At 40.2% G+C, this 21,868-nt stretch overlaps 1 protein-coding gene across 4 annotated transcripts; it reads right to left on the reverse strand.

Moving 5' to 3' along the window:
• Positions 1-50: 50 nt before the first annotated feature.
• PLIN2 (perilipin 2) lies at positions 51-13,755 on the reverse strand. Of its 4 annotated transcripts, XM_085213243.1 has the most exons (10): positions 13,603-13,754; positions 11,280-11,336; positions 10,991-11,186; positions 10,255-10,337; positions 9,466-9,751; positions 8,983-9,167; positions 8,162-8,296; positions 7,212-7,502; positions 4,790-4,938; positions 51-1,262 (listed from the first exon to the last, which is right to left on the reverse strand). In XM_085213243.1, the coding sequence occupies exons 2-10, from the start codon at positions 11,307-11,309 to the stop codon at positions 1,058-1,060; spliced, it is 1,560 nt and encodes a 519-aa protein (XP_085069369.1). In that variant the 5' UTR covers positions 11,310-11,336; positions 13,603-13,754; the 3' UTR covers positions 51-1,057. The 4 variants fall into 4 exon arrangements, with proteins under 4 accessions (XP_085069369.1, XP_085069370.1, XP_085069371.1 ...); XM_085213244.1 differs by lacking the exon at positions 8,162-8,296 and having other exon boundaries at positions 13,603-13,755; XM_085213245.1 differs by lacking the exon at positions 4,790-4,938 and having other exon boundaries at positions 13,603-13,753.
• Positions 13,756-21,868: the final 8,113 nt, after the last annotated feature.

Below are 21,868 nucleotides of genomic sequence, written 5' to 3' on the forward strand. Positions count from 1 at the left end.
GTATAACTTCACCGCGAAAACCAAGTAAAACTCGCACCGACAACAGGCTGTGAAGTTCAGTCTTTTATTTCAAGGCATTTCTGTGGCCAGACGCGGCCGCGGAGGCGGTGCCGGGTTCATCCCCAGGCGCGCTGCCCCTGCCGCCGCGCGGCCCCGCGCACAGGCGCGGTTGTGATCCCCAGAGAAACGCAGCGAGCGGCGTCCGCCCGGCACCGCTCGCTCAGGAAGCGCTGTGTGCTCATTAGCGCGGCTTCGGCATTTCCTAGCAAGTAGTTAACCCAGAGTTTGTTTAATCGTGAAAAGATTACCACTGACAACAGAAACACCCCTACCTTCAATTCACTTTCTTGACTTTTTTTTTTTTTAACCTTTTTCTTATCATAAATCTGCTTCTACCTTACCCTTCTCTATTCCCTCTCGCTTCCTAGTGTCTTCCCCCTCCGTTTCCAGCTGCCATCCTTACTCCTGCTCCACTCCCTTTTTAAGCATTTACCCTCTCCTGCTGAGGCCTCACAACAGCCAGCATCAGGATGGCCAGCATTTTTACATGCAGGAGGCAAAGCAGAAAGAAGGAACACCTTGTTGTACACAAAGCACCCATGCCAAAGGGAGCCATCTCTGTGCTGTTAGGGCACAGAGCCCAGAAAAATCAACCTGAGAGAATCTGAGATGGCTCAAGTCTCCTGCCACTCCCAGCAGCAAAGAGGTAGATGCAGAAGAGCTTTTTTGGGAAGACTGGAAGAAGCTGTGGGGCAAATCCTCATAAACTCCTTTTGTTGGCAGCCCTTTATGCAAAGCACTGGGGTGTTCTCTTGGCTGTTGCCAACTGAAAAACAAACAGCTATACAACTAATTAACAAATACTAGAATATTGGATATGCTTGTTAGGCTATACCTGGCTTGTAGAACAGGAGCTTGACACAAAAGCTAATGAATTAATTTAGCATGTAGTCCTTGGAAAGAATAGTCAGTTTTGATGCAGCTAGAAGAAACAGCTCTGATTTAAAAAAAAAAAAAAAAAAAAAAAAAAAAGTCCAAAGCTAGGTAGATTTGACTTTTAAAAGGAGAAATATAAGTTAAACATGGCAAAAATACAATGTATCAAAAATACATTTCCCTGTTCCTCTTCATTCAGCTCTTTGCCCTGTTGTATATGGGCCATTTGTGCGTGAAAAGTCTTGTTGATCTTCTTCGTCCAAATCCAAGATGTCTGGGATATCATCTGACTCTGAAGACAGGTCTGTAATAGTGAAATCTGGAACCTGCGTAGGAACAAAATTTAAATAAATTCAAAGGTAGAATTAAATAAATGTTGTACTCCTGACTGAAATCAAGAGATGAAGATGTTCAGCATTTCTTGAAATCAGACTAAAAATACTAAATACAGAGCTAAATATGTTCAGTCACAAACGTGTGGTATCAAGGCCAAATATCATTAAGCTATAAAGCAGTTGCTTGGAAGACGGGATTTTATAGTAGACATGGAATAGAGCTTAACAGGTTGGATGGGTCCTTGGGCAGCCTGATCTAGTGGGAAGTGTTCTACTCACAGCAAAGGTTGGAACTGGATGTCCCTCCCATCCAAACCAGTCCACGATTCTGTATTTAGAATGAGTAGGGCACACCACCATGCTCAGTAACTGTCTGATCACTGATATTTTCTCTTTAAGCTAGGAACAGGATATTTCTGTTTTTTCTGACCCTGTTGATCCTATTGATCATAGGGTAATCAACCTCTCTGACTGAAGTTGGTGTTTTCTTAATTTTCTTAGCACATATGCTGCAAGCAGTTAACCCCATTAATGTAAGATGTTCACGGCCACAGAAACAATTTTAAACTGGAGTGTATTGGTGCAGCTGAGCAATACAGGGTTTGTCTCAGTATCATTAATCTCAGTTTTGACTATGCTAAATTATTTTAAAAGAGAACACATTACTACCTGCATCAATGTAGCCAAAGTGGTGCAAATTCCTGATGTTATAGGCTTGCTTAGGTAAAAGACCTTCACTTTCGTATCACTTTTGTGTTTAGTTATACTCTCTCTTTCATAGTTGATAAGAAGTTGAAACAAACTAGTAATTATGCAACAAAGAGTAAGATCAGATAGGACCCTTCTTCATACCACCCCTCCATAAGATTGTTATATCTTATATGGACTAGCACAAAGCTTACAGAACCTTTGTATGAAATTATGCAAAACATACTTCAGCAGTTTTGCTCTCTTAGAAACCAAATGTTAATGTCAATATTAACTTAATTTTGAACTCACATCTTCTTTTTCTTGCTTTTTTTTTTTTTTTAGAGCTGAGCCACTAGCAATTTGAGAGGTAATTCTTATTTTGTTTGCTTTCAAAACAAGAACTCATCTTTAGTCATCAGAGACTGTAGTATCCAAGAGATCTATTTTCAGTCCAAGTAATTTAACAAAACTTTAACAAAACACTGCACAACATCAGCAGCAAGCTGTACATTTAATATTTGCTGATTATGCAAATAAAGAACAGATCATGCTCAAAAACTAACAAAATTAAGTTCAACTTTCTGTTTTTATGTCTCTTTTTAACCAGCTGCCTTAGATGAGGGTTATTTTGGATGGTTTGAGATTTTTTTGTTTTGACTAAAGAGCTTTTTATTTTTAAAATGCAGAAATGATCTATCAGTTGTTCCTAAATTCTTTCACTATTTCACTAGCTCGATAGTATTACTGTAAGCTTCAGTTTAGAAAATACTGCAAAAAATCATGATCTACAGAATTAAAGAGATTTCAAGAGCTTTCCACCTTTTTTTTTTTTTTTTTCTCCCCCTTCTCCAGTTTGAGGCAAACTAGCTGGAACCCAGCAAGTCTATTGCTTTTACGAATCTTGTAATTTGGATTTTGCCAATATGTATGCTGCTATGGATGTGCTTGTGAAGTTTTCATACTGTGTGGAGGTTTTTTTTATGAATGCTTGTATTTAATACTTTTCAGCCAATTATGATAAGCAACAATGGCAAGTGAAAAGGGAAGTTTCAACTAGCATGAATGGAACAAGATTCCAAGGTCCCTTCCAACTTAATTCCATGGTTCTGTAAAATGTCAGAGCTCTGTAGCCCAAACAAAACCCTTGTGTTTTTTGAACTAAAAGTATACTAAGTTGATGATTCTAAGTTTCTTTGTAGTGTATCTGAACTGTTTGATATATGCAATAATTAAGAAACTAGTAAAATTACAGGGACAATTTATGAGTAGGCTCTTTTAGTATTTTAGGCTTTCAAAATGAAAGGATCATTTGAGTTTTCAGCAGTTATTAGAACGTTAATCATTTTCAGTCCATAGGTTTTCATATACTGCTGCAAAAACGTATGACTGGAAGATATCTAAGTCATGCTTAACTCTAGTGGGCATTTTAGTAGACATTCTTTCAAGCTGTGCTAGAAAAAGTCAGAAAATTGTATTCTGAGTGTTGTAAGTACAACATAGTCCAAGGATAAACTATCTAAGATTACCAGCAAGAACATATCCACATAAATTAGTATTGCAGTTCAGTTCAAGCACCCAGTGCTTTCCTCATTAGGAAAAATCTAATGATTTAAATCCGAGGACTTGCATTTGATATAATAAATTACGATCATATTAATCCACCATTATTTAGCCTTCTCTTCCACCAACCATGGTTCCTAATTCCTTAATATTCTGTACACTTGCTTTCTAAGCAAGTTAAAAAAGAAAAAACAGTAGAACGATACAAAGTTTTTGTACAGTGTTTTGGAACAAAATACTGTCAGCTCACACATTATATAAATATTTAACCAGTCATTCCTCTGTTTGTGGACACCAGTTGTAGCTCAGCTGTAAAAAGTCAAAATAACTTATGCAGAAGCCACACAGCGATACACAGTAAGATGAACATTTCTTAGGACTTGACACAGAAATTTTTTCTTTGCTTTTGATTCTGTCTTCTTGCTGATCATTAGTAAGGCTAGATAACCCTCTACAAGAGTATGATCTTGAGTGCATTAAGGTAGAAAGATATTACTGTTGCAGTAACATCAATTACTACTGTTTATTTCTCACTCTTCAGACAGTGAGCCATTTATACATCTTATTTGACTTGTCTTTTCAGTATGAAGGTCCGTAGCCATACCTAAGCTTTAAAAAATATGCATAAAAATGAGATTCCCTTCATTGAATGGATAGCTGCTTGCAAACCTGATTAGCCCCACTCTCCTTCAAAACATTGCTACAAAGGGTGCATCTATAGCTCTTGTTACAGAGATTAAAAAGAATTTGGTCAGTACTTAAAACATAATTAATTGCTGAAAAAGGCAATACTCAGAGGCTTAACTCAGGTTCTAGATGGTAAGATATCTTGCTGCCTCATATTAACTTAGACTTAAAAATCCCCCATGCAAAAAGCAAGTATTTAAGGCTGAAAATTCTGGAATCCTGATCTGTAGTCTTCTGTCATTACAATTTTGTTTACTATATTTTTTTAAACATTCCAAAAGTTCTAATCCACTCCCATAAGAAGGCTGGAGTGTATGCAACTTGTTTTAGTTCCAGGAAGGAGGTATTGCTCCATGTATAAATATGCCACCTAAATGTATCTTTGACTAGGGGACAGGCTTCTTTGAACTCCAACTTTGCATCACACTATTTGATGATCTCTTTGAAACCAAGACCATTGCTGCTACATTAAATGATTGCAATGCACAGAGAACCAGATTTACCTGGAGAGCTCTAAACCATGGCATCTTATTTCTGAGTAACAGTAATTCCCTTGCAGAACAAGGAATCACAAGACTTACTCCAAAGTGAACAACTCCAAAATCTTGAGTGTTAAATTCATATCAGTCAAGTTCAAAAGATGGTACGTAAAGTTAAAGAAATAATTTATATGGCTATAGGAAGCCCGCAGCCAAAGCAGGTAGCTGGGAGTCTCATACTCAGAGAACACCTAAAGGGAAGAGAATGTTGACTTTTGTCTGTATCCTTTTTAGTCACTGTAAGACCATCTGCAAGTTCACAGCCGAGATCATTAACAGTAAGCACACAAAAAAAATGTAACAGTAAAGCAAAGACTGAATGGAAGGGTAAACAAGAACTCAGAAGGAAGATATCACTTATCTATACACACAGACACACACAAACATATTTTTAATGTCTACTTTTGCATTGCAAGCTTGCTTTCTCTCAGACCCAGCTTGAAAGAGTCGCAGAACAGCAAGTTACAAATTTTGCACACCACTCAAATGGAGACAGACTTTGGCTGCTGAAGCATTTATTACTAAGGTACAAAATGAATTACAAAAAGTTGGCTACAAAAAAAAAAGCATACAACAGCAGGCAGCTGGGTACAAACAGCATGAATCTTGTCTTTTTACTGTGTTAAGAAAAATACACTTTGATAATGATTTAGTCAAGTTGCTGTGTAATACAATTGTACTGTTAGTAAGAGCACTGGCACAGCATTTAAGTAACTCCAGCTGACCTCAGTCAGAAACCCCACTTTCTGCTATGGATTTCCGCACTTATTTTCATGAATTAGGTAGCAGTTCATTTAAGACAGCCAGATACAAAATAATAAAACGCATAATCTGCAGCAAATACAGAATTTAGCTAAGTACACTTAGCTAAAATACAAAGCTTTTAAAATGCATTTCATACTACGTAAGGCTATTACATGCTGGACTTCTGCAAGGCCTTTGATATCGTTTTCCATCACATCCTTATCTCTAAATTGGAGATATGAATTTGAAGGATGGACTATTTGGTAGATAAGGACTTGGTTGGAAGGCCACAGCTAGAGGGTTATGGCCAATGGCTCTGTGTGCCAGGTAGAGGCCAGCAATGAGTGGCATTCCCCAGGGGTCTGTCCTGGGACAAGTACCTATTAAAGTCTTTATTAAATGACATAGATGATTGGATCAAGTGCACCTTTAGCAAGTTTGCTGATGACACCAAGCTGTGTGGTGCAGTTGATATGGTAGAACAAAGGGATGCCATCTAGAGGGACCCTGATAAACTTGAAAGACAGGCCCCTGTGCACTCAAAGTATAACAAAGCAATCCCAGATACGTATACAGGGAGATCTTCTTGAGAGTAGCCCTGTCAAGAAGGATTGAGGGGTCCTGATAAATGAGAAAATTTAACATGAGCCAACAGCAAGCACTTGAAGGCCAACAGTACCCTGGGCTACATCAGAAGAGAGATGGCCATCCGGGTGAGGGAGGTGAACCATCCCTCTCTACCCCACCCTTATGAGGCCCCATCTGGAGTTTTGCATCCAGGTCTGGGGCCACCAGCACAGAGAATATACTGAGCTTTTGGAGAGGGTCTGGAGGAGAGCCACAATGATGATCAATAGGTGGGAGCACCTCTAATATGGAAGGAGGTTGAAGGAGCTGGGCTTGCGGCTGTGGGTAGACTTTGTTATGGCCTCCCAATACTTAAGGGGGGATTTTAAAAAAAAAAAAAGAGAGTTAAAATCTCTCTTCTGTTTATAAAAAAAAAAAAAAACCTTGGCAGATAGCAATTGGAGAAGGGGGAATGGTTTCAAACTAAAGGAAGGAAGATTTAGATTAGATGTCAGGGGAATTTTTTCTGCTTAGAAGGTGAGTACGGCCTTGGAACAGGCTGTCCAGAGGTTATGGATGGCCCATCCCTGGAGGCATTCCAGGCCAGGCTGGATAGGACCCTGGGCAACCTTGCCTAGTGCATAATCTAGCAGTTGGCAACCCTTCCTGCAGCAAGGGGCTTGCAACTTGATGATCCTTGAAGACCTTTCCAACCCAAGCCATTCTGAGATTATTCTGATAAGAAATTAAACAAGTGAAATGCTTTTAATTGCAATTTATCTAATTTAGAATAAAACGATTAATACCATTAATAAGCAAGGTGAGGTTTCTTGACTTTAAGGACAAACAAGGCATCCTGACAACAGTAAGCTGCCAATTCCTAGGCACTTAATCACATGTCTGTTTTAGAATAGCTTACAACACATTTGTGGGAGAGTCTCTTCTCACCACTCCAAGTTTTTTCTCCAAGGCTTTTTGACAGCTACAGTTGTTAAACATCACTTGTTTGGCCAGTCTGCAGAGTACATATATGCTGTGCAATTTACTCAATATTGTGTTCAAGCTGTTTGTCTTTCTGGCTGGAACTTTTCTCCCCTTCACCTTCATTGCCAGCATGCTGAGGGCCAGGCAGTTGTGGGTAAAAGGGACCTACCAGCCAGTTGAGCGGTGTGTTGTTAACAAGATAATCCATCACATCATCCAGAGACTCCTTCATTTTCTTCAGCTGTCCTTTGCTAGTAGTAAGAAAGCTGTCTGATAGTTCCTGGAAGGAGGATGCTGATCGGAAGGTTTCATAGACATCACCAGCCATTGAGCGAACACTGTAAACCTGATCTTGCACACTCTGTGGCAGCCCCTGTATGCTCGTAAACAGTGTGAGGCAGGTGGTCTGAAGCTGCTGAGTGAGACTCTGCGCAATAGCTAGAGTTCTTGACTCAATGTGCTAGAAATAAAAGCATGACAGCCCATCAGTATATTTTTAATGACTATAACTAGCTTCATGTTGTTCAAGAGACAAGGGAGAACAAATAGGGCAAAAGATGTAGAAGATAATGTAATAATGTTTAAGAATGAAGAGTCAGAGATAAAGAAATCAAGTTCAAGTACTTTGTCGAACAGAAACACAGCTTCTTCCTAGCAACAGATAAGCAAGCTCTTGTTTCATCTCTGGATAAGAAATGATAGCAAATAAATATATTCTAGTCAATGAGCCACTGTTCAAAGCTACATATGACTCTACTCCTCAAACTGCTTTATACTAACAAACTGCTATTTCTGTCTGGCCATAAAAGGGAATCCTAGCTGATTTAGGTACAGATATCTAAACAGCTCATATGTTGAGCAGGACGACTATTCTTTTGGAAGAAACAATGAATCCAATAGTGCTTGCAGGAAAGTAGGCTTGTTTATGAGTCAGGATGTCCCCTACATTTCATAGTAATCACTAGGGGTTGTCCTGGGCTTCAGCATTCAGAGTCCACATTTGCTCACAAGTATTCTGTGCTATTAAGATGTTGTGCACTATACAGACTGTTAGTTTGCCAATGTCACCTTGACAGTATGCAATGCATTTATTTCTAGTTTACATTTACATCTATTTACCTCAGCACTATGCGATTCATCATCATCATTTTGACCTGTATTTTTCTTCCATTCTACCCAGGATTGATAAAGCTTTTCCTGAGCACCAAGAAGTTTCTGATTGGCACTATTCATGTTCTTTCTGGCATACTCGATCTGAAATACAGCCAAACAAGGAAGTAAAGAAAGAGTCCAACACAGTTTCATTAGGGCTTTGTAACCCTTTTGAGCATCTGAAGTTCAGAATAAGCGACTCTGGGGAATGTAGCACATTGCTTCTCTTCAAAGAGAAAACTAGAAGCAGTTTACTTCTCTCTCTACCTGAACTATTTTACACTCCCCCATTAGCTTCCTACAAAAAGGAATTGGAAGTACATAGAAGGCCATAACTTTACGCACAATTCCTGTTGCACATAAAGGTATGTAGATCAGATTACTGAAGTTCCCAGAAATGCCTAAACACCCACAGCAAGAAAAGCAAGCCCATGAAGCATCCTACTTTTTAAATATAGAGGAATTAGTTAAAGCACACTAAAGTGTTTCCAAACTGCAAGACATTATCTTCACTAAGTTGTATCAGAATAGTAAGATCTTTTTTAAGATGTTATTTCTATTTCTGCAGTGTTCAAAATTAAAAACAACTGGTAGTTTGTTTGCAGGTCAGTTTGACATAGGACCTCTCTGTCTGGTTGTGAAAAGCACCAAGTATGAAGTTCTTAATATTTTGAAAAAGCATTTAATCAGGAAGCAATCCCATTTTCCTTCCCATGTCGCTTTTTCTCAGTACTCTAACACTACACCAACATTTGCATTTTATACCTAAAGCAAAAGCTTAAACTTACCAGACTAACAGTGTTGTGCAGCTGAGAAATTGTCTCCTGGCTTTTTTGTTTAGCATCTCTCACTTTGTTTAAGGCTTGTTGGTAGGCACGTGCACGGAACTTTGAAGACAGAGATCCTAGTCGAACATAATAACTTGGCTTTTGGACTTCAACTTCAAAACCTTCAACTTTTGCAGCTTCTCTTTCTGGTAATTGGAAAGGAAGCAGATTGACCAGTGGGAGAAAGGTTTAGATTAGCAAGATAACTTTGTTTGCTTAGTAACAACTGATTACTGGACTTGCTCACAGTCTTAACGAGAGGTTTAGTTGATAGAATTCTAAAGTGTAGGGACCTAACATCCATTCTGCTTGACTATCTATCAACAAGGCAGTTTGAGAAGCACACGCCCCCTCTCCATTATTAACAACTAGTAAACAGATGATTGCTTATTTTTTTCTCCAGCATAAGTATTCCAACAAAATTAAATCTTGAAATGGTCTTACCTAGTTCTGCTTCTGTTAGTGGGAGATACTGGTCTACAAGGGTCTCTGATTTAGTGAGAGCACTGTCCATTCCACTGCTCATCATTTGCACCACACGACTTCCTAAGACAGTGTTGATGCCACCATTGACAACAGACTTAGTCATTTCTACACTATCTTGCACTGCTTCTTTAGTCTTGCCCACAACTCCAGTGATTTTGTGAGCAACAGTTTCCTTGGCACCAGTCATAGTGGTTGTTACAGCTTCTCTGGCTCCAACAACTACACCCTTAGCGTTGGCAACAACCTGCCAAAGAAAATATATTAGTTCACAAAAATAAGTAAGATTTGCTAGGGAGAGCTACATAACCCCAGAAACAATTATACTAAAACTTTTACCATTCTCAGTTATCTAAGAATAAATTGCACTAAAAGCATACAGATGAGACAAAAAAAAAAACTACCATGCAGCCTTCAGCTCAAAACTCTTCAGTAACGTAAATAACACATTCTCTTCCTATTGCACAGGAAAAAAATACTCAGAAAAAATAGATGCCCACCAGTAGCTACACCTATGTCAAACAGGGGGCTAACTTCTTTGAAGGAAAAAAATAAAAATAAAAACTGGGCTCAGTGACCTTCCAAAAGCAAGAGGGTGTTCTATAGAAACACCCTTTATCTCCTCATGGCTTCTAACCTGTGAAGCAAATAGTTTATAGAAACTCTCCTCCTTGTATTTTTAAAGATAGCAGAAATTACAATCAATATACGTGCTCTTCTGTTTAATGTATGTACATGGAAAGGACTTACCTTATCAGTGGGTTGATTCAGTATAGGAAGTCTCTCTTCAATTTTATCAAGACCTATACATGCATAGTTGTTGGCAACCACAACTATAGAAAAAAATAATAGTTAAGGTTTCAGTTTGTGTCTTAATTCCAGGTGATATTTCTTCTTGGAATGGAGTTCACACAACAGCACACACAAAATAGCTTCTCCTGCCTTTTTGCGAGATTTGAGGCAACTAAGTCTCAAAAAGAAGACAGCTTTTACCATCCCCTAAGCAAGCTCACTAGCTGGCACAGTGCCTTTTCTTAGACCTTACAAGCAGCTGTTGTAACAAGCTGAGGCATAGGGCCTTCTGCCAGAATTAGGAAACTGGTTACAACAGTCTTGTGTTTAAATTTGGCAACTGTGTCACAAGTTGTTCTCTTGAGAGAAAGTACAAAGTAGCATTTGAAAACAGGTGAAAGGTGAGAAAGGTGTTGAGCAAGAGACTACTTAACCACCCTGCAACTCAAGAGGAACCAGTCAGTTCAGTGTTACAAAAGCTTGAATTTGGTTAGCGTTTGGAATTCCCCCTCCTGAAATCATACCCATCGTGTAATCAGTTCACGATTACATCACATACATCAGTTACTCAACAAGCAATGCAACAGGTTCAGTCAGCTCCAAACCAGCACAACCATGATCAACTGTAAGCACATCCAGATATAAAAAACAATCAGCTGAATTAAAGTTATCAGCAATCCCATATTAGTCTTACTTTGTGGTTCCAGTTTCTGGATGATAGGCATAGCACTAGTCATGGCTACCGAAGTAATTGTCCTCACTCCTTTCTCTGCTATCTCACATACTGACTTCAAATAGGGATGGTTATCCTTCGTGGTGATGTAGGCTGTAGACACCATATCATAGGTGGAGCTCACCAAAGGAAGGTTTGCTACCCTCGACACAATGTTCTGTTTAAAAGCAAAGAGGCTAGTTTATTCATTTTTCTAAGCTAGACAGTAAAAAAAAAAAAAAAATAACCTACTGGGCTAACTTGAACTTACCTGTTGTGGATCAATTGCTGCTAATGCCATTTTTTCAGGTCTTGAATCTTACAGAACCTATGAGAGGAGCATATCAAAGTTAGCATATCCTCATAAACAACTTTATCTAACCACCAGGCTTTCAAACTGACAAAATTCCTTTATAATCAATCACAAAGATAAAGAGGATTAAAGATGTGAATTTTCTTGCAAGAAAGAGCTATGTTTTACTTTATTAATTTAAAGTTCAAAAGCTTTATTTCTTAAGTGCTTTCTTCGGGTTAGGTAATACAAGTAAGACACAGGCTTGGGGCAGAGTGACTGGAAGACTGTATGGAAGAAATGGACCTAGGGTGTTGGTAAATGCTTGGCGAAACATGAGCCAGTGTGAGACACCATACTAAAAGCTTTTGTCTCAAAGATTACTGTGGAATGCAAGGACAACTGGAGGTGTCCCTCCCTTTACAGGGGTGTCAGGAACAAGGAAGATAAGTGGAATGTTTGCACACCAGTCACATTCCAATCTACTCCCAAGATGTGGAGGTTCAGCCTTGTGTGGAGCCCTTGGCTTCTCTGATGTTGATAAGCCTGCACCGGACTATACAGTACATATAAGGATTCCACAAAAGCAAAAACTTTTGCCTGTATTGTGTGTTCCCAGAGTCATGGAACATCACAACACTGGTGGGGGTTATCTCTACATTCAGATGATGAGCCCTTGCTTTTATTTGTGATCTTTTTACTATCACTTTCTTCATCCCTCTTCCCATCCCCACGCTTAGCTAACCATGACTTCAATAACAAACTGTTTGGGCAAATACTTGACTTCATTGCGAGTCTTAATCTCATGTTGGATATACATATCATGAACCTTCTTGTTTCTGTTAGTTGAAGCAAGACAGCCAGTAATGTGCCCAGATGCCAAGAAGGCTAATGACATCCTGGCATTTATCAGAAACAGTGCTGCCAGTAGAAGCAGGGAAGCAACCATTCCCCTGTCAGCTCTGGTGAGGCTACACCTCAAGTACCATGTTGTTTTGGACCCCTCACTACATGAAAGACATTGCAGTCATGAAGCATGCCCACAGAAGGGCAACAAAGCTGGGGAAGGGTCTGGAGCACAAGTCTTACAGGGAACAGCTGAGGGAACTGGGAATATTTAGTCTGGAGAAGAGGAGGCTCAGGGAAGATCTCATAGCGCTCTCTACAAAACACATGAAAGAAGGTTGTGGCAAAGAGGGAATCAACCTCTTCCCCTGTGTAACTAGCAGTAAGACTAGAAGGAATGGACACAAGTTGTACCACAGGAGTTCTGGGTGGACATTAAGAGCATTTCTTCTCAAGAAGAGTAGACAGATCTGGAATGGGTTTCCCAGGGGTGTGGTCAAATCACCATCCCTAGAGGCATTCAAGAATTCAGATGTTGTGCTAAGGGGTGTAGTAGAGTGGGGAAGTATTGGTCATAGGTGGACAGCTGGACTGGATGATCTTTGAGGCCTTTTCCAGCCCTGACAAAACTGTGATTCTATGACACACAAGAAACAGGAACTTAAATACAGCAGTTCGTTGGAGAACTAAAAAAAAAAAAAAATTATGACATATGGATTAATATGTGCATTTCTCATAGAGAAAATAATTAGTAATTAGTCCTAATAATTAGTAATAATAACTAATAGGACTAATTAGGACTAATAATTAGTCCTAATAGATAATTAGTCCTAACTGTAGAACCAGTTAGGAAGAAAAGCCACACAGTTGTTCTTAAGCTAACAGTTCACCAAACCTCTAATTTAGGATGCCTGAAAGAGGGATGAAGAATCTGCCACCAGTAGTTTTACTCATTACTCACTCCAATTAGCATAATTGAGTCAAGCTTGAAATGTGAGCCACCATTGTGGCCCAGATCTTGAGAACACTTGGACGACTGCAAAAAAGCACCAATAACGTCAGCACAATTCTCACTCAAGTTACACCACTAAAGGCTCACACTGTTCAAAGCTGCCTCACAATAACGTGCAGAATGAACGCAGAGAGGTTGAACTAAATCTGCCGAGACGCACCCGGCAAGCCGGGACCCGCACACCTCCACAGCGGCAGGCCCGGATCGCCCTCACCGAGCAGGCAGGACGCACACAGCCAGTAGCGGACGGCTCCCGCCGCCCGCGGGGGCAGCAGAGCTGCCGAGGCGATGACGGAGGCAGCGGGGGCGGCCCCGCGGCGCGGGAAGCCGCAGCCCCCGGCGAGGCCGGCAGCCACCGAGCTCAGCCATGTTGCGGAGCCGGCCTCGAGGTCGCCGAGGGCTCCCGAAGCCCCCGACGGCTGACGAGAGCCGGGCAGTACTCACCCGGGGAAGAAACGCGCCGTCACAGCCGCCGACTCAGAGCTCGCGCGCCGCCGCACAGTACGGGGGCCGGGCCGCGTCCCTCTTTTTATGGGGAGCGGCCGCCGTTGGCCGCGCGCCGCCGCGCTCTCGCGAGAGCAACGCCTCCCCGCGCCGCGCGTCACCGCCGCCTCGCGCCCCGCCTCGCTAACGCGCGGTGCCGCGGCGCAAGCCCGCAGCCCCCACCCGCCCTGCAGCGTCTACAGCGAGGGTGGGCGGCTGTTCGGCTGCTGGAAGTCACCAGTAGGCCTGGGGAACGGAATTACCCGTGTTGAGATCGAGCGTCTCAGCAGGAGGGTAGATTCTAAACCAGGAACGTAAATAAGTATGTTTTGTTAAAGGAAACTCTTGTTCAGCTGATCTTTCAGAAAAATCAGGTCTTTGTACCTTAATGCACAAAAGGAATGGAAGAAGCGGCCCATCAGACCCCTGGCCGGGCACAAGGGTCTGCAGAGACCAGAGCCAGGAGAGGACGACTTACGCATGAAATGCTTGCTCTTGTGTCACGTGAAATCTTTCAGCTTGTCCATTTGGGCAAGGAACACAGCAAAAGATTGGGCTGCGCTAGTCTGAAATCAGGAACTAATGTCCACCCAGTGCCTCTAACCCAAAACCACCCTTCCTGGAAGTGGGAACAACAGTGGGCCAGCCAGATTGCAGGAAACGTCTGCAAACGCAAGCTCATTCTTGGTGTGCTGAAACTTATAACACTGCTTCACTTTTAACTGATAAACAAACCTCCAATCCACAGCACAGCTGTGGGATACCAAGCAGGCACAGAAAAGCATTCCAGGCAGCAATCCAAAAGCGTGTGTGCCATTAAAGTTGCATTAGGCTGGTTGTTGTGATAGTAACAGGGAGTCGCATCTATTGGATCTGCATGACACAATAGATTTGGGTCTCCAGGGCCTAACTATGCTACATGTGATACAAATATGTATGAACAATAACACTTATGTGTCACTTTTGCACTGATATTTTTCCTAAATTAGGTTTTAGCTTGCTTGCTGGAAAGCCTTAATTTTTAAGGTGAAAATTTTTAATTTTTAATTTTTAAAGGTGAAAAATGATGAAAACTAGTTTATCTCTAAGACATAAATACCAGCTTTCCATTATGCTCTTTCTGATCCCTTTTGCTGCATTCTAAACAAAACTCAGCCAAAAAAAATTCTGATTTAACTATTACTGCTCAAAACAAGTAGACCTCTCCTTCTTCTCATCAATGTTGGGGCAGCAAGTCCTTCGAACAACAGAGCATTCCAGTAAGAAGTGTCATTATCTGCCTGGAAGGGGAGAAAGGGGGCACCTTTGCTCATTGGACTGTCTAGCAAGATCCAAGCTCTCTACATAAGGAAAAGAAGACCTCTTGCAAAATATGCAGATCATCTCTCCCTCTTATTTGCCTATTCTCCCTCTTATTCTATATCTCCCTCTTATTTGCCTATTCATGTTACAGTATTATAAAATATTCATTGTCCCAGCTAACAGTACAACTGCTCTCCAACTGATGCCCCATTAGCCACATCTCATACCCGCCAACCAAAGACCAGCAATCCCCAAGCAGCAGCTGCACCCCAGCCAATTCCCTACAGCTTGATAGCCCTCCACATGAAGGCTAGAAAGCTATCACAGAATCACAGAATGACTAAGGCTGGAAAGGATCTTAAAGACTATCTAGTTCCAGTCCCCATGCATTGCACAGGACACCACCTTCCAGATCAGGTTGCCCAGAGCCTCATGCAACCTGGCCTTGAATGCCTCCAGGGATGAGGCATCCACAACTTCACTGAGCAGACTGTACCATTGCCTCACCACTTCCTGAGTGAAGAACTTCCTCCCAATAGCTAATCTAAACCTTCCTTTTTTTAGTTTAAAACCTTTCCCCCTTGCCTTATCACTATCTGCCCTTGTAAAAAGTCAGTCTCCCTTCTGTTTATAAACTACTTTTAAGTTATGTAAGGCTGCAATGAGGCTTTCCTTCTTCAGACTAAGCAAGCCCAGCTCCCTCAGCTTTGCTTAGTAGGAGAGGTGCCCCTGCCCTCTAATCATCTTCGTGGCCGTCATCTGGACCTTCTCCAATAGCTTCATGTGTTTCTTGTGCTGGAGGCCCTAGACCTGGACAGAGTACTCTATGTGGGTGCCTCACATGGGCAGAACAGAGGGGAACAGTCACTTCCCTCATCCTGCTAGCTACCCTTCTATTGTATCAACTGCACCACTCAGCTTAGTATCATCAGCAAACTTGCTGAGGGTACACTCGATCCTGCTATCCATAAAGGTGTGGAAGAGCACTGGTCAAAAGATGGACTTCTGGGGAACACCACTCATGACCAGCCTCCTCTTCTATTGTCACTGACTACAAACTGTCTGGTACTACCATCCAACTAATTAATTATCCACTGAACAATCCACTGTTTGAATCCAAATGGTGAAGATAAAGATATGATGTGGGACCATGACAAAGGCTTTCACAAGTCCGGGTAGATGACATCAGTTGCTTTTCCTTAGTCTGCTAAGAGCCACGATAGGAGGCCACCACTAGATTGGTCAGGCACAATCTGCCATTGGTGAAGCTGTGCTGGCTGCCACAGATCGGTTCCTCATCATGCATGTGCCTTAACAGAGCTTCCAGGAGGATCAGCCTGTAGTTGTCTTGATCTTCCTTTCTGCCTTTCTTAAAATTGTGAGTGATGTTTCCTTTTTTCCTGTTACTGGGAACTTTGCCTGACAGCCATGAATATTTGAATATGATGGAAAGTGGCTTGGCAATTATGTTGGCCACTTCTTTCAGGATCCTGGAATGTATGTCATTGGGTCCCATAGACTCATACACATTGTAATCCATTTCTAAGTTTAGCAATCCTGCCTTGCACAGTTCTGTCTCTACATTTGCAACTACTTCCTTACCTACTTAAGTTGTCAGTCTACTTTACATCTCAGTTTCTTGGTTAAGTCTTTTGTATATCCGTGTATGAAAATCTTTTCCCTGGTCTTGGTTAATCATGTCAGTAGCTTCCCTGGTTTTTTCCCTCCTGGGGAGGGGATATCAGATCTGTAAAACATGATCCTCCTTTTGTGAGTCCACTAATTATAAGAATGTTATCCTTATTCTGCTCGGCCCGGGAGTGGAGACTACTCGAACCTTTTGTTTCTGAGAAGTATGATCTGCAGGTTTTCTCTATTACATTCTCCTTTTCCTTTTGGAATGCACTGTTCTTCCAATGTGTCTTATTTTTTGTTAGCTGTTCAAAGATCATTTCCTCTTACCTCTTCAGATGTTAACCTGACAGCTGATTCAGAAGAGAAGAACTGGGTGAAACGTAGCTCTGCTATGAGGGGCTTTTATTACCTTACTTGAGGTTAGACAAAGGAAAGCAAAAGTGTAGCAGGCATACAGTAAGTACAATACCATTTCTACAGCACATCTGGGATGCTTAAGTCGGAAGAGGAGAGGAACTCATTCCAGCTTGGTGGTGACAGGAGGTAAATTACACATTACATATAGCTACATATTGCATAGTAATTTTTTGCATTTAACTTCACACTCCATTTTTTTTTTAATTTATACCCCTGACCAGTGTCTTTGAGCAATATTGCTATTGTTATATGTAGCGCTTTCAGAGAGATCACAGCAGGCCTTCACATCTCATGTGACTTACATGTTATAACTCCCATCAGTTCACAAACAGCCCTGTAGTTTCCAGCTTTATGTGTTCTAATACACTATGTGAGGCCATGACAAAACTTGTGGCACTTAGCATTAAAGGAAAATTATTTCATAATGACATGCCAGCACAGAGAAGAACTAATATTATACTTACTGGGCAATTATCAAAGTATCATCAGCTAAAAAAAAAAATACAACAAATGTTGTGCTGATGCTTACATGATCCCATTATTGTTTGATTTTATTGTACGAACAGCTAGAAGATGGACGAATGCCAAAAATGCCCAGACTGTATTTTAAAACTAAGGAATAGATGTGGTCAGTTTTCAGGACACTTTGCACTTTTCTTAAGAAATCAGCATTCCAAAAATGTTTCTATGTATTTAGATAAAATGATCATGGCTCATTCCTTTTTGATATTGTCATGCTGTTTCACTGATGCTAACTACGAAGTCAGTACTTTAGCAGTTCATATTTATCACCAGTGATAACAACATTCAAGACTTCTCAACACAATGTGCAGAAAAAGTCTCTTGAACATAACTGGGTAAATTTTCTACAATTTCATTTTAAAGAATTTAGTCCTGGTTTTGGATTTACACGTAATAGGACTAAACCACGGATTTCTTCCTAAGTAATAAAATTGTGATATATTTACTAAATTGCACAAAATAGTATTTACCATATGCATTTGACAGATGCAAAAGGAGAGTTGACTATACAACACATTATGGATTACGCTGTGAAGGCATTATTCAGTCAGTTTAGTTACTCTAACACTTTTACTCATTTCACCAGCATGCCTCTGTTTTACATTATATGCTATGCCTATGAATATCATCTTTACTTATATGTGAAGTGCCCTTCTCAAATTTATAGCATAATCAAAGGTCACTGTTGGATATTTTCAAGGAATTCTGGTGTGGAACTAATTTGAGTGGCACTAACATTTCAGTGTGTGTTAGGAAAGGACAAGGAGTTGATTAATAATTTAATATTGGTAATTCCCGTGCTAAGGATGTACTCTCATCTCAAAAATTGGTACATTCTAGACAACAAACAAGTAAGAAACATCTCTGTTTCTGTATGATGTTTTACTTGACAACTCATGGTCTGGCAACAACAGAAAGGAGATAGTAATAAAACATAAATAACATTCAATAATCATCATGTTCACTCAAGAAGTTTCATAAAACCCTTCATGATGACGAAGCCTGTATTAGTCAAACAGCAACACTTAGAAATTTTTATATATCAGAACAATAACATATTAGTGGTAGTTGCTGGTCTATCAGGATTTCATTTGGGAAATTATTTTGGTGCAGAACTGGGATATTTCTGCTGGGTATGGCTTTAAATGCCATGAATCAACATGTGCCGGGTTACTTTTGAGGATAGAGAGCTGTGAATCAAGCATGACCCCAGAACAGTCAGTGCTCTCAGTGGCAGCATACAGTTCCACTGGGTCTAAACAAGGTCCCTGGGCAGGGAGAGTTTGGTGATGCTGGCAGATCCCATCAAAAGTCCAGTAGTCATCAGATAAGGCAAAGTAATTAATCATGTATGAGGTGAAGGCAGGAAATGGAAGCAATTCAGGAGCAGTAGAAAACAGGAATGAAGAAAGGCACATCAACAGCACATCTCAAGCCTGAATTTAAATGGGATGCCTGGCCATGGTGATGGTATCCAGTGCATAGATATTTTGACATCAGGCAACATTTTGCACTCAGCTTCATTAAAATTCACCCTTTTAATATTTCCAATGACTCTAATAAGTCAAGTCCATTTAGAAAGCTGATACTTTCATATTTTGGTTTATTTATTGTGGAACATATTTCTGTATATCAAGAGGATGAATGTCAGTGTAACATAATACTTCTGATAGCCAGAGTAACATTCAGATGCCCTTTATAAGTGTGCAATGAGTTATTAGGTTTTTCCACAAGATCTGTTATCATTCCTCGGATAACTCCTGACCTTTTCAATAAGGTATGACTGAGATTACTCATTACATATCTTACTCTATTTCCTTAAAGAAAATAAAGTATTTTTTATTTCTCACTTAACACTGCAAGAATTTAACTAAATTCTAGGCCCACAGAGCTAAACTTAGTGCAAGCCAAAATAATACAGTGAAGGTCTCTACCAGCTAGAGGATTAAATACTAAATAAAAAATTAACTTCAGAAAGATATTTTTAAGATAAGGCTTAAAAAATCTCTGCAATATTCTATGAGAAAGCTGTTCAACTGAAGCTTAATCAGCTATCCTTCTTCAAAGGCAGATAAAGAAAGAACATTCCTGCTCAGAGGGGAAGCCTTTCCCCCTTTCTTATCTTGTACAGTCTCAAGTGAAGACTTCCCTACTGCAAAAGCTAAGATATCTTCTATAATTCTCTACCTACAACAATTATTATTATTTTTTCCATAAACTAGCTCACTATTAGCTAAAGCATACTAGTGGAGCAGACTGGATACTGTCCTTTTGACAAAACATTGTCTTTAAATACGAATTACTGATGTGTAACTTATGCATAGAAACATTAACTTACACTGGTTAAACTCCATTTAGCTGCTTAGATACAATCTATAAATAATGACTCACCTTTTGCTGTAGCAAAGAGTTCAGAGTTCACCAATCTGCTAAATCAAACACTGTTATTAAAGTTTGCTGAACTGTATTGCACAGAGCTGGCATGAGCTCTCGGAATTATTCCACGTGTGCAAAATATGATATATTCTGGCCAGTGATGCAGTGGAGTGAGAATCAGCAGACCAAAGTTCAAAATCCATTGGTAATGAAGAGGGCCTATTCCAGGCTTTTTACTGGCTAAATTCAAAACTGGTTTAAAATTTTTATCACAATATTAGCATGGTGTTCCTCTCAAACTCCTTAGCTCCTCTGAGAGGCATGGAATATAAGGTGGAATGGACATCCCAATTTCATTAACACATTTGCATAACTTCCAAGCTGCAGATGTTTGTCTCTCAGTGAGACAGGAGCATAAGGCTGTTGAATTGGAATCCATCTGTGTTGACCTAACCTAATTTAATAGAATTTGGGATTTGCTAATTTGCTTCTCTTTATCTTATCTAGAAATTCTTTACAGGAATGTGGTGAAATTTGTTCACTTCCAAATGATATTCTGATGTTCAGAAACACAGCCCCTCACTAACCGTGCTCAAAAATGGCAGCAAAGCCATCCCATAATGCTAACATAACTGTTTTAGATTTAGATCCTACTGTATTTTGTAATATAGTGTTGCCTTTTATCGAATGGAAATCCTGGACCAGGAGATAATACGAGCTTTCCCAGTGCCAGTTAGAGTTCTGGTTATTCAACATTTCTGAAAAGCATGCCCAAATTAGACGTTTAGTATCTGAGGCTATCTCAATAGCTGATTTCTAGCTTTCAGTGTCCCAGTCTTAGAAACCGTAAGAGAAAAATGTTCAGTTCAGTTTCTTATCAATATATAAAAATGAAATGTTCTCAATGAGATTCAATCTCTGGGAAAGTTTTGATCATTTGTTCATTGCAGTGGATGTCCCTTCCAATTAATATGGTTCTATGACTCTTTGTTCAACAGATTCATAAGAGGCTCAGGAGTATCAAGAAGCCAAGGAAGACCTAAAAAAACCAGATCCTCGACTCTGATAGCACCTCAGATGAAAAAGGAGTGACTGAAAAGAGGAGTAAGGGAACAACAGACAGCTTCAGGCTTACCAACCGTAGACAACTAGACAATGAGTTCTCCTGACTAGAGAAACAGGATTCAATCAAGAATGACTCACATCTAATGAAAGCTGTTCTGTATAATTATTGTGAGACTTGCTTCCTGGCTCTGTGCATATGGGCAACAGATTTTATTAAAAAACAGAGAATGCAGGCTGCCAGGAGACAATAATAGTGCAGCTGGAATACATGCTCAGGACTGCCTAAAGTATCTGTCAGAGGAATACTGCAATTTCTGTAATCTGTTTGTTGAGAAAAAAAATGTTTTTCACAACAAATCTGGTTTATTAAAGGACAGTAAATAACAGATGTTTTGGCAATGATCTTAAATTCTTTTTAAATATTTTAATCTAGTTTTTTATAGTCCCCAGGTCCTAAATTTCTCCTTGACTGAAGTGTTCACTAGAGAATACTATCCAAACATCTGTTCTGTGCTCTTCTGTGGTTGAAATGGGCTAGAGAGCTGCAGAAAAGATGCTTTGGAGCAGGTGTTTTATCTCTGGACTTCAGTAGTGTACAATTCCACTTTTAACTACCACAGAAGTCATGTGGATCATGTTGACTTGGTCATTCTACAAGCGCAAGACATCATGGATTTCCCTCTAGCAATCTTGACAGTGCAAGTGCCTCTCTGAAATGTTGTTTTCCTGGGCATTAGATCTATACTGACTCCATTGTAAAGGACTCCTATATAGATAGGTGGTGAATTACAGAGCTTCACACATTAAATTGATTTCTGATTTATTAGTGATTTCTGTCTTTGCATTTTCTGTTTCCTCACGTTGCACAAGGGATCTTATTTCATCAACAGCAAACAGCTGAATAACTTCT

The sequence above is a fragment of the Meleagris gallopavo genome, chromosome Z (genome assembly GCF_905368555.1).
Source record: "Meleagris gallopavo chromosome Z, MGAL_WU_HG_1.1, whole genome shotgun sequence".
In the NCBI taxonomy this organism is placed as follows: domain Eukaryota; kingdom Metazoa; phylum Chordata; class Aves; order Galliformes; family Phasianidae; genus Meleagris; species Meleagris gallopavo.